Genomic DNA, 12,595 nt, shown 5'->3' with positions numbered 1-12,595 from the left:
AATTTTAAATTGGTTGAATCGATTGAAAAACTTAATTACGAAGCAATGTAACGGCGCGGTGCCGTTTATATATTGCGAGGGATTTCTAAGGGCTGACATAACAGTTTCTCAACCGGATAACTACCACTGTAAGTGACATATAAGCAAGAAATAATGTGACTATAATACATTTACATCAACGTAACGATCTGGAAATCGCCCGCGGGTTTAGTTGGAGCACATCCCAAAGTTTGGGTAATCGGTATATGGCGCTCTCTGTAATGGCAAGAAAGCGCCTGAAGTGAGAGTCAACTGGCCGAGCTATTTTCTATATATGATATCGGAACTGCTTTCTTTCCTACACTTACGAAAGTTGTGTATAGACTTCTTTCGACATTCTATTCAGATATACTAGCAGATATGACTGCAATCATCACAGAGAATTAACATTCGTTGCAGTAACAAATGGGGGCTTCAGAATTGAAGCGGTTTGCCTATAGCGAATAAAAGTGATCCCGACTCATTTTTACACACGAGACATTTTATACAGTAAGTGTAGTGCAAATCCCTAGTCAACGACTTTCCAGCCGAGTGGAATCATATAATGCATATTTTAGGTGAAATAAATTTATTCATGTTTTACTAACCATGCAAACTACATTGTACAGTAAGAACTAGGGATGATGTGAACGTGAGGTTCACGTTCGCGTTCTGTGTGTGAACCTCAGAAATTAAGAGGTTCGTGTTCACAAATGAACCTTGATAGGTTCTGCACTGTGAACCTTTTTCGTATGTTACATTTTTCACGCCATTAAAACATATTTAGTTGAAATTCTTTGCATTTCAATTTCGGACCACTATATGCATAACGCTGGCAGCATAGAGAAATTAACACTAAACAAGCATACACCGCCTCGCCTATCTCAAAAACTTTGCTTGCTTTGTTAGAAAAGTTTGCTCGAAACAAGCAGCTTTCCGTTTGGGAATATTTAGTGACTATCTGCTGCGAGCTTGACCCGCAATCACACAACATCAAGAGCGAAATACACGGCCATGCATGTATAGCCAGCGCATGATGCTTATTCAACCAATCAATGAAATTGATATAAATAATACATCGTTATGTTCGTAAAACATCTAGCAGGCGTACGGCATCCATCTTGATTTGATATGTTGATTGTATACTAAACACCAAATCCGTGGGGTGTTGGATACTGCATACCTTGTTTATGGGGTAATATCGGTAGCAAGTTTAGAAACCCGTTCACTCCGCTCAGTGTCAATGTGCATTGTACAATAGTCAGACGCAAAATACATTGCCCGGTCTGGCCTAGACCGTGAATTCGTAATATTTCCTTGGCAAGTCCTCGTCGAAATTGTTGGCAAAGCCACCGAAGGTATTGATTTTATGGGATTATTATAGCATATGATGGCTCCAGTTGATGCATTTGGTGACGTATAAAAAGTCAGCAAGTTGTCGCTAGGTATCTTGTATATCCCTTCACTGAAATGTAGTGCTGGAAGTAGCAATATGACGTCACGTGACGTCATGAAGTTCACGTTCGCGTTCACACAGAACCTTTCAAAAAGGTTCGCGTTCACACGAACCTGAACCTTTCAGATGTTCACACCATCCCTAATGCTTATTCAACCAATCAATGAGATTGATATCGTTGTCGTGATGTAAAAAATCTAGCAATATTGACTTCATATGTTTACTGTATCATAAAAACCAAATCTGTGCGATTGGGGTGTTGGCTACTGCTGTATAACTTTGTTAATGGGGTAATATCGGTAGCAAGTATAGAAAGCCGTTTTACACTCTTATCAATATCAACGTAGCAATAATCAGACGCCGAATACATTGTCCGGTCTGGCCTAGACCGTTAAGCCGTAAGCTTACATTCCCTTGCAAGCCTCGTCGAAATTGTTGACAAAGGGACGGAAGATATTGATTTTATGGGATTATTATATCATTTGATTGCCCCAGTTGATACATTTAGCGACGTTTAAAACTTCAATATGGACTTCAGCATTACGGCATTATGTGGCCCCAGTCGTCGCTAGGTATCGTGTACAATATAGGTTATGACTTCACTGAAATATAACGTTGGCATTAGCAATATGACATCACGTGACGTCATGAGGTTCACGTTCCCCGTTCACACAGAACCTTTCAAAAAGGTTCACGCTCACAAGAACCTGAACCTTTCAGAGGTTCACACCATCCCTATTAGATAGCATACGTGCGGCCAGTTGGTAACGCTATCGTTACCCATCATTCAACTGTGGTCCGCTTATAAAAAGGCTGCGCAACCCTGTAATATAGACAAACGTTGAACTTGTGCGTATTTCAAATTCTATCGACCGAATTCAAATCCTTCTGCGAAACTTCATCTCGGTGTAGTTCCTGATTTTGCGGTCATGACCCCACCAAATTCTCTTGTCTCCTGTTTCGTTGGAATAACCATTGAGATTGCTTACGGAGCACCAATTATACCACCAAGCCCCTTTAAATCGCGAAGCGCAATTGCCGCCTTCGTATTTATCGTGATCCGCATCTTTCGTTGTAAATGGATCAGCGTTGTGACTTGTGATCTGGTCGGTTGCATTTCCAGAGTATCCGGACACAGTCAATATGTAATAGTGAGATCCGGGCCCGATTTGAAAATTACTGAATACAAAAGATCTTGGGTATGCTATGATGAATAGCAGCAAGTGTAAGTTAATGATGGACTGGGTGCAGTTGCTATCTCCAGTTTAAAGCATATTTTTTGTGTTGTCTGACAAACGGATATCGGCGGGTGAAGCATATTTCAATCTCTTATATCGCGATAGGAACACAAGCCTATTACTTGATGCTACCATGGTGTAGTGAAATGACTGCAGCACAGACTTTGACTTACATAAAATGAGAACGATCGTACTGCATATTACAGGACTGCGTGCTGAAAAGGGAAGTTAAATTTGTTGCCTTCTAACGTGAAAGAAATTGGATTTATCAAAACGCAATGCACCTTACATATATAGTTGCATAATCGACATCTACCAGTAAAATGCAGCAAACAATCTATCAATAGCGTGATGACTATGAACAGGCCACAACTTATTATCATGATGCCATACGTATAGTTTCAAAACAGCTACCTTACGACTAAAAAGATCATCACTTTCGCTTGTGACTTGTGGGTATGCGCTAAAAAGAAGACACTTAATAAGATTGCATGTCTCATACGGATAGATGTTATAAATGGCAATTTAATTTTATAGTTATCGGGTGGTTTCAACATTGGCTTTCAATGGACCCCTTAAAACTACTCCGCGGACTCCCAAGGGATAATGGACCCCGGTTAACATCCCATATGCTCTAAGGATAAGCAATCTTCACCTGCATTTAGCAACCAAATAGACTCCACTGGTAGTAAGCATGTTGATTTGCAGCTCAAAATCTCCTGTCTTTGTTCTTTGATGCAATTCCTCAAGTCCTGGACAGAAACATGTTTTCAGTTGTTGTGATCAAAAAAAAGCCAGTATTAAAATGCGTATGCCAGTATTAAAAATCTACATTCACTAAAAACGGATCTTGGCGCCACGGTGAAGCGGTGGTGTCAGTCAAAAGCAATTACGCTGTTGAATGGTTTATAATTGTTGCTCAATACTTTATAACATTTTATATCTCGCAAATAACAATAGCTATCTTCGGTATACTTACAAACATTCAGGATGTATAACAAAACACTCAGATGTAATAGGAAACCATATGAACTAAAGTCCAGTCTGTATGCGACAACGTCAATCATATAATTTTTCAAATGGTCATATTGAGCACAAGATATTGTTGCATCCTTTGGAGTCGGTGTGAATATGAGTGATTCACCGCACTTGCCTATATCTGATGGGAACGTTGTGATGGAATATAAACGTTGCTTCTACCACTGCAATGATTATCAGTCAGCTTCCTAATACGCGAATTTGGCGTTGTAAAATCATTGTATCGTAACACATAACGACTAAAATGACGAGGAAGTTCTGAATCACCGCGGCAAAAGGAGTGTGAATCATTGACACAGATACCTAACTATGTAATTATAACTATCAACTATAGTAAAAATCTTTATTGGCAAAATTTGTAAACGTTCACAATCCTAATCAGGCAGGCGATGATCATAATGGTACAAGCGAGGAAACATGTCGCCATTTGTTGCATGCTAACCCAGGATTGTATCTAAGACACCAGGTCGCGAGTCACAAGTTAACCCTACTTCTATACTTTTCACTCGAGTCAAGACGAGGCATTTTCAATTCGCCAACGAGTGAAGTTCGAGTCCGAGTCACAGTGTCTAGAGCCGAGTCTGAGTCCAAGTTGTTATGTTACTGTTCAGTTTATATACTTCAAGTCCTGTACAGTTCACTTTCTTTACTACTCTGATTGGGTGATATCGAAAGCCTCGCATTATAATATAGTGATATACCTAACTTTTAACAATTTCTGGTCCTATTTTACAAATACCAATACTGATAGACGAAATATATATAATGCGGTAGCTTACCATTATTCGAAATTACAATGAAATACCTGCCGTCCTAGTCTCGAATCAAAGGACAAAGACATGCGGCTGTCTTACTAACTAATACCGTGCGTTTTTATTGAATTGCACAGGTCAAACCCCCATACCGAGCCAGAAATTTCTTTCAGGATTTCCAAATCCATTCACGTATTCGTCCCAGCCTCGATAAAAGTCCACGCTTCCGTTCACTCTTCGCTGGAAAACCTTCAATGAAATTAAACCATCGATCGCCGTTTCTGAATTACTAATTATTAGATTTCATCTCGTGATATATTTGACTGACTGATTGTTATCAATTTCGCTGAGTTTATCAGTTCATGACGTTGCCGATATGTCAGAAGTTCACCTCGCAACAGATGTTTTCAAATGATTCCGATTGTTGATATACAATGTTCTTTCCAATTCTCTACTAGTTGCTGACGATTACCCCTGACGAGTGTCAGCCGAAAATATTCGGGTTCATTTCAATATAAATATGCTATTCTAAAGATTCCCTGGAGAAACAGAGATAGATTTCATAAATTATAGAAATGAAAAATTAATTCTCTGATCAAAGGAGTGGAAATGTTTCGAGACATTCGGATACTCATAACGTTAGGAAGAAGTAAAATCCATGATAAACTCACAATCCAATTGTTCTCGTCTTCTGCTTTAACTTTACCTTGGTTCTTTATCTCCGACATCCTTTTTGGATCCTCCATGCAAGGTACGCAAGAATATAACCTTCAGTGACGAACTAACACTACGTGTACTAACCTCACAATCCCCTTTTGAGATCCATTTACCGTCGACGTATCTTCTCATGCAGAATTGCGCTTAAATAGGAGATGTTCAATCATCTCTAAACGGAACTTGAGTTAAAACTTATCTCCGTACCTGACGAATGCAAGTAGATCTGCACAGTTCCAACCATCAGAAGGATCCAAATCTTGTGCGATATTTTTAGAAATTCGATTCAATGTCGCCAGATGTGTTCTCCTAATGAATTTAATGTCGATCTTAAACTAAATAATGTAGGTATCAAGGATAGGTGTAGTTGCAACAGAAAACGCTAACAACTTTCATCGAGTCAGGCGATGAAATGGGTATCCATTGTGCGTATAAACCAGGGGTGGGGAACATACGGCCCGCGGGCCGGATCCGGCCCGCAAAGGGATTTTGTCCGGCCCGCGTACAGTTTTCCGTTTTACATGATAATGTGGCCCGCGGCCCTAGTCTGCCGAGATTTCCCACTACTTGCTTACAACGTCAAATATTAGTTACTGCATGTGCAATGTGCATGTTATTATATACGTATATGCGCAGCGTGCTAGAGTGGAGCTTACGCGTAAGTTCGTCGAAGCGAGAAGACTTGCATTATCGGCATTTGCGATGTACTCAACCCTAATTTCGTTTGTGGTAATCGTGGTGTTTGTCGACTATACAATGGTCAATTACACCAGGCTGATATTTCTTATTTTTCATTCTGTAACCGCCGACTTGTAGCACGGCACACTTCTAGGCTTTTGTAAGACGAAAACACTGCTTATACCAGGGGTCGCCAACTCAAAACGGGTCGCGGGCCACTTTTCAAATTTCGTAGAGGTCGCGGACCGCATGAATTCATTATCGAGATTTCTCAGGCCACACAGTTGAACAACGATGCTATCTCGTCACCTAGTCAACCCTAACGAATATATGTGTTGGTAAATTAGGGGTACCGGAGTTATCGAACTCCTTGAAATCCTAATTGAGGATTGCACCGTGCGTTGAATGATCAGATAGAAGCAGACATGGCGGCGCCTGTATGACAATGCTATTCTCAAATCCACATGGTCTTCGTCATTATCGGCGAGAAATGGCTTTGAAGTGACATTACTGTCGTTAAAATGTATTCATTAAATGCGATTTATTCCTTGTATATGTGGAATGTGGATAAATGGGCGAATATTGTATCGATTCAGCAATCCGGCCCGCCAAGTACTTAATTTTCCTATATCCGGCCCGCCGACTCGAGAAGTTGCCCGCCCCTGGTATAAACGGATTTCTAATGATATCGCGTTTAGGCAGATCGCGGTTTAACATGTTCCTCACTATAATTGCACTACGTTTGTGATGATAATTTGCCGCCTGCATATATTGCGAAATTACTGAATTCCTGAAATTCAGAGGAATCTAACGCCTTTCTTACGAAGTGTTACAACTTACAACCATGGGGGAAAATAAAACTGTGATATGATAACCGCCCCTATCACGATTGGACTAATACTAACCGTAATAACAAGGTGTTAGTGTATTCATAGGTATTATAAAACCTTTATGAAATAGGCTACACGGAACCTCTTTCTTTTGCATTTCCCGGAACGTCCAATCGAGTCCATAACTATTTCATAGTAGCAAACACGGAAATTTACGCGTTTCGCGCTGGTGTGTGGCCTTCATCTAACCCCGCCAAACACTATATTAGGGTTTAGCTGCATTTGTTCATCGGCGAGATTGCAACTACTGTATATTTGAACATCGCGTTTCATCATAACTTTACGCGGCAATTCATCTGGTAGTTATCTAGGGCTGGACATAATGATTCGAATACTCGAATCTGAATCGATATTATTTATTTTAATTATTCGAGTCGAGTAGTAAAAGAATATTTTTTCAAGTACTGAAATTATGCGCTCCTCGCCACTGAAAATTAATTTATCATAAAAAAATTGTAGCTTCGATACTATTTTCCACTGCGGAAGCCATGAAACCTTGATTGGCCGTACCGCAGCATACAAAACAGGGTACAAATTACTAGTGCAAAGCTACGAACGTTAATGGAAATGCCATATTTCCGAAGTCATGATCATCCTACAACATTGTCACAAAGTGCAATGAAATCGGTACGGTCGAAAAAATACAAAGTATCTGCAATGTGATGGATAGCAGCCATTCTATTTTTTGTGGTCACATAAAAGGTACATTTTTGAACTTTGACATATTATATCCTTTTATGGCGTCATAATGAGCGATACTCGAATGCTCGACTCGACTCGAGGCATAGTACGTGATTCAGAATCGAATCACTCAGGTACTCGAATTTGTCCAGCCCTATAGTCATGACAAGTTAACGCGGATAGCTGCGACATTAGCTGAAGTATTGACTACGCATGTAGGACTCTTCATAATCTGACTTGAACCACTATATAATTCTAGTTGTATAATTTCACTAAATTAGAGCGATGTATCGGCATATTTGTCTTTACCATATCTACGCAACAGCTGAATAATGCATTTGCACGTCATAGTCAGTTATCGAAATCCACTAAAATACATAACTAAATAAGTAAATACCTTCAATGACGTGTTGCTTTCGGATCGAATAGCACCTACATTACAGGATCGGCATAATACGCAGGCACCCAGTGCAGAGAAAGAAGCAATTATAATAAGCGATGGCAACAGAGACCGGATATTTTGCTTCGTGGACTTTTCTTCGGAATCACAAATTTGCTATAAACCTGACTATCAGTTTATTTGTTTTGAGGTATTCAAGGCGTGTGTCGACTGCTATGGTCATTTACACCAGGCCAATTTTCTTCATTTTTATTCCGTAGCTGCCGACTTGTAGTACGGCCCACTTCTAGGCTTATACGGATGAGATGGCGAGGATGAGCCTGAATACGAGTGAAGCCAACTTGAACTTTCAATACTGCGATCGCTTGCGACATAGCATAGCAGGATCATTGATCCGTCATGAGATCCGTGCAATATTAGATATTCTCGTTTGGGTTTCGAGGAAGAGTAGCTGGCAAGATTGTAATAACTCGAGTCCGAATCGAGTCGCAATTTTTCGGTTACTCGACTTGACTCGGGTCATTTTCTGAAATATGGTAAATGACTCGGCTCGACTTGAGTCACTTTGCGCATGCGCATTGACCCGACCAAGTCACATATGACTCGAGGAAAATTGGGTCGGAAACTACTATCTGTTATCTATTTCAACAAACCTGTAAAGAGTAAAGCTCGTCAAAGTACTCATCGTTGCCCATCCATTTAAGTAAAAGTAATGACATAAATTAACGTAAAGCTAGCGGTTTTAAATAAGTAAAAGAAATATTCCAGCGCACTTTTGACTAAATGCCTGAACTGTGAAGTAGAAGTAGTCTAAAATCATAATGACTTGAGGAATTAGTACAGGTAGGCAACACCTACTTGAGTGCTTCGACAAAGTAGGAGTGCTTCTTTACCGACCATAGCAAGTTAAGAGTGAGGCAAATGAGTATATTGTGAATGCGAGGGATTCGTTTTACCCGAGTACACTCTCAACGAGAAGAGTGTGTACTGTGTATTAACACCCTAAAAGTGGTCCATGATAACAAGAATTATATCAGTCAGAATTATATCGACGTTATAAATACTACGTGCGTACGCGCTAGAGCTGGACATGGATCGGAGCCAGATTGTAAAGCCGGCTGGATTTTTTAGTTTCTGGCCGGAGCCCGTTCGGAGCCGGATCAGTCATTTTTCTGATACGGCCGGGGTCGAATCGGACTCGGATCAGTGCTTTTTACGAAGAATAGGGCAGGCTTACCCAATGGGGGAGCGAGCTCGAACGGGGCTCAAAATTATTTCGTGAATTAGCATAAATTAAAGAGCAGTTTTGAGAATTTATGCGTCTTTTTCAGTTTTTTGTTCTATAGGCGTGATTTCATGTGCCAAATATCTTGATTTCTGGGTACTCAGCCCCAAGACAAATTGCGCAGGATTTATAGAAATGGGCATTGGGCATATTGGCGTTGGCTATTACCGCGCCACGACGCACCAATACTAATTATGTTTTAGGCCATGTAACATGCGACTCCAAGAAGTGTGTCAGAACGATCGGCAGCGAGAAAACCCTGGCCGAACAGGACTGCCCTTATGTTGACCAAAAACTTCGCTATATATACAAAATACTGTCTTGGCAATCTGAGCCTCAAGAGATAAATACCATCCCACAGGGGAATACTTTATTCCAGTGAAGTAATATCAATTTGAAATCGTGTATGTCTCTTAGTTTAGCAGCCTACATTTGGGCGATTCCATATTTTTTTTGATATAGCAGACAGGAGGTCACGAAATAACATGTTACGGAATCATACTAATGGGCCCTACAGTTTCCAAGACACCTCACTCAGCTCTACCGGTAAATCTGATTACGTGAGCAGCGAGGACAAGAAATTGATAACAATATATATGCAATTCCCGATCATATTGACCGATTTTATCATGAATTATCGAAAATTTTCGCGCTTTGGCTGGCTCACTTGACAGTACAAATAGTTTCGTGTCAAAAGCGAACAAGGTGATACGGGTAGGTTTATCACCCTATATGAGAGCCCAAGACCCAAGTTTATTATTATAATATTTTTTTAGGGGGGGGGCTGACGAAGCGCTGTTTCGTTCCTGCCAACGGGTATACGCACGAAGATGTTTAATTATATTGTTGAGGGGGCTCTACCTTTTCAAACACACATCCTTCGGCTCTACCTGTAAAACTGATTACGTGAACAGCGAGAGGATAAAATCGATGGTAATATATATGCAATTCCCGACAATATTGACCGATTCAATCATGAATTACAGAAAAATTTCGCGCTTCACGCGTCTAGGCGGTAAAACCTGTCTCATTAAATCGCGACAAAAGCAGCATAATTGGTAGTCCTATATAGCTCATGACCGAAGCATCCGTATAATTTGATAGGTCCGGTCTTTATTGAAAGCTACAGTGTCGCACTGATTCCAAAATACAAATTGCAATAATCCACCCAGGGCAATAAAACTACTCCGAAATAGCCACCAAAGGTCGACTGCTCTAAGCAATATAGCGCAGCAACACAATGACGATACAATGGCCATGGCGTCAAGCGATTGATCGGAACAATGCCCATTTTCATATTTTGACGACTATTTTAGGTCCGTTTCAATGCCCTGGTATTCGTGCGGCCCCTACCGTACTCTGAAATTCTAAATTTGGCCCTGACACCGAAAAAGGTTGGGAAGCACTGGTGTAGAGTTTTAAAAGATTGGTTGAACATGACTTGCAAGGACGACACTTTTCGGTACCGATCATTTTGGAGTCCAGCGACGGTCATTTTGGGCCTCGCTTTCATCGCCGCCTATCACGTTGGCACCACCGTTTTCCCCGCCGTATGCTGGCCAAACTACATGTCTACCGCCGGCGTGGAGTGGATCAGCCCCGAAATACCTGTGTCTAGTAATCCCGCAACTGCCTGTTTCACACTCCTTGACGACAGTATTCGAACAATGTCCGGCAGCGTTAAGCGATACTATAGGGAAACACCGGTCTTTCACAATTTCGAATACATTTTGATTCATTTATGTACATTGTACATCATATATGTGGGGTGCGGTAATTACGGTCCCATTCTTTCCCTCGACCTCGACCGCATCATGTGATATAATGTTGTTAAAGAACTGCGGTTCCTAACTTTCTTTTGCCACAGATCCCATTTCAGAAAATACCATGGTCTGGCGCCCTTCCCCATAAAATAAGGCCTGTACAGTGTACATACCTGAGATATACGTAATTCTATTGGATACTGCGTTAACGGTTTGCGTCATTAGGAAACTAACTCAAAATATGTTAGATAGCATCAATACATTAACATTTAATTTTACTTACGGAAAATAGACAGATGCAATGATGCACTTTTTTTTTTAATTTCAACAATAAATTTCATGTCTTTTGCCAAGAAAGCTTCAACGTTATAGTTGGTCTGCAAAAGCAATGTCCAACGCTCAAACGTAGATGTGTGGCTCACGTCACCGGTTTCAACATCACGAACTACATATACCGGGAGTTTTCAAACTGAGGTAGCCTACGCGAGAATATTTTCGTGGGTACCGGAGCAACTTCTAGTTTTCTCGGGTATTGTGACAATTTTCTGCCACATCGATTATAACGTTTATGTGACAAGCGGTGGAAAAGTTCAAGCTTACCAAATACAGCGTATATTACGGCTTGAACTATCTTGCTTTTATATTGCCCATTAACACCTTTCTCGCCTCATCTTCACGCTTACTTGGGTGAAGTTTTGAGAGGCACGTGTACGTAGCCTAGTGTAGGTCTCATATTGGTCCTACCATAACCAGTATCATATGCTCATTATGAAGGTTACTTGATTACTTGAAATCGTCAGTGTTAAGCTCATTGGATTCTTCAACTTTTTTGATCGCAGACCCGTTTAAGTTTTGTATAGACGGTTTAGCGTACCCCCAACATTTCAGAAGCCAATGGCTAAAATAAGGAAAAGGCTCATGACATCAAGCTCAACTCTATTTAGGCTATCCCGTGCCTAAAATAAGCTGACTAATGACTAAACAAGGTAGTGGCGTCATGACCGACGTCATTGCCGACTGACAATAATCTGGTTTTGCAGTTTCATTGCCTTTCACGGAGTCTTAACACTATAACTCAGAGACCCCAGTTTAAGAACGAAGGCTTTAGCCCAGTGGTTCTCAACCGGCACATTAGTGAGCTGATTGGACTGCTCAAGGGTGCCGCGAGAAAATATGGTAAACAAGGTCGACAACTCGACATATGCCAAAAATGAAGGGAATCCAAATTCTGAGAGTGGCATAATCGGTGGTTCTATTATTTTTACCCACTCAAGAAAAACATTATACGATGCGATGCAATGAACTGATAGGAAGATGTCGAAACGACCAAGTTTTGACCTTGGGCTTATTTTGAATTCTATCGGCCAGATTTAGACAACTAAAATCTTTTCGGCTTTCCCAAATTCGATTAGAATTCGAAATGCAGCTACATAGTTTTCCAAATTATAGATTCGAATTTGAATTACTGAATTCGCAAAAACTTGGGAATTAAAATTGATTCGGAATTAGAAACTGATACGACAAATTTCACGTTCAGTGCATATCAAATCAGAATTCATTCTCATACGCATGACAATGGCATGTGTCTACACACCAAGTCAGGCTGGTTTTGAACGACGCAGTTATCTCGTAACATTTCAGGAAAGCTTGAAATTAGATTGGAATTCAAATAAAGCATGGAA

At 40.6% G+C, this 12,595-nt stretch overlaps 2 protein-coding genes across 2 annotated transcripts in view; one reads left to right on the top strand and one right to left on the bottom strand.

Annotated features, from left to right (window-relative positions):
* Positions 1–12,595, top strand: part of LOC145453807 (von Willebrand factor A domain-containing protein 3A-like) — a 173,765-nt gene that overhangs the window by 50,013 nt on the left and 111,157 nt on the right. The gene's annotated exons all lie outside the window — the stretch shown is intronic.
* Positions 46–5,460, bottom strand: LOC145454196 (fibrinogen-like protein A). Its single transcript, XM_080332212.1, has 5 exons — positions 5,424–5,460; positions 5,304–5,362; positions 5,174–5,242; positions 4,655–4,751; positions 46–2,678 (listed from the first exon to the last, which is right to left on the bottom strand). Exons 1-5 carry the CDS (start codon positions 5,458–5,460, stop codon positions 2,353–2,355), a joined length of 588 nt encoding a protein of 195 aa, XP_080188338.1. The 3' UTR covers positions 46–2,352.

Source organism: Botryllus schlosseri, chromosome 13 (assembly GCF_051294905.1).
Source record: "Botryllus schlosseri isolate E-star chromosome 13, Bs_hap1, whole genome shotgun sequence".
In the NCBI taxonomy this organism is placed as follows: domain Eukaryota; kingdom Metazoa; phylum Chordata; class Ascidiacea; order Stolidobranchia; family Styelidae; genus Botryllus; species Botryllus schlosseri.
This window is presented reverse-complemented; position numbering and strand designations above follow the sequence as displayed.

Bases quoted from the DNA above. Each gene is read 5' to 3' on its own strand.
- LOC145454196 (XM_080332212.1), bottom strand. From the start codon at position 5,460: ATGGTTGGAACTGTGCAGATCTACTTGCATTCGTCAG. The intron at 5,363-5,423 runs GTACGGAGATAA...CTCCTATTTAAG, and splicing joins GATCTACTTGCATTCGTCAG to CGCAATTCTGCATGAGAAGA. The intron at 4,752-5,173 runs GTGAGTTTATCA...ATTTCATTGAAG, and splicing joins AAGACGAGAACAATTGGATT to GTTTTCCAGCGAAGAGTGAA.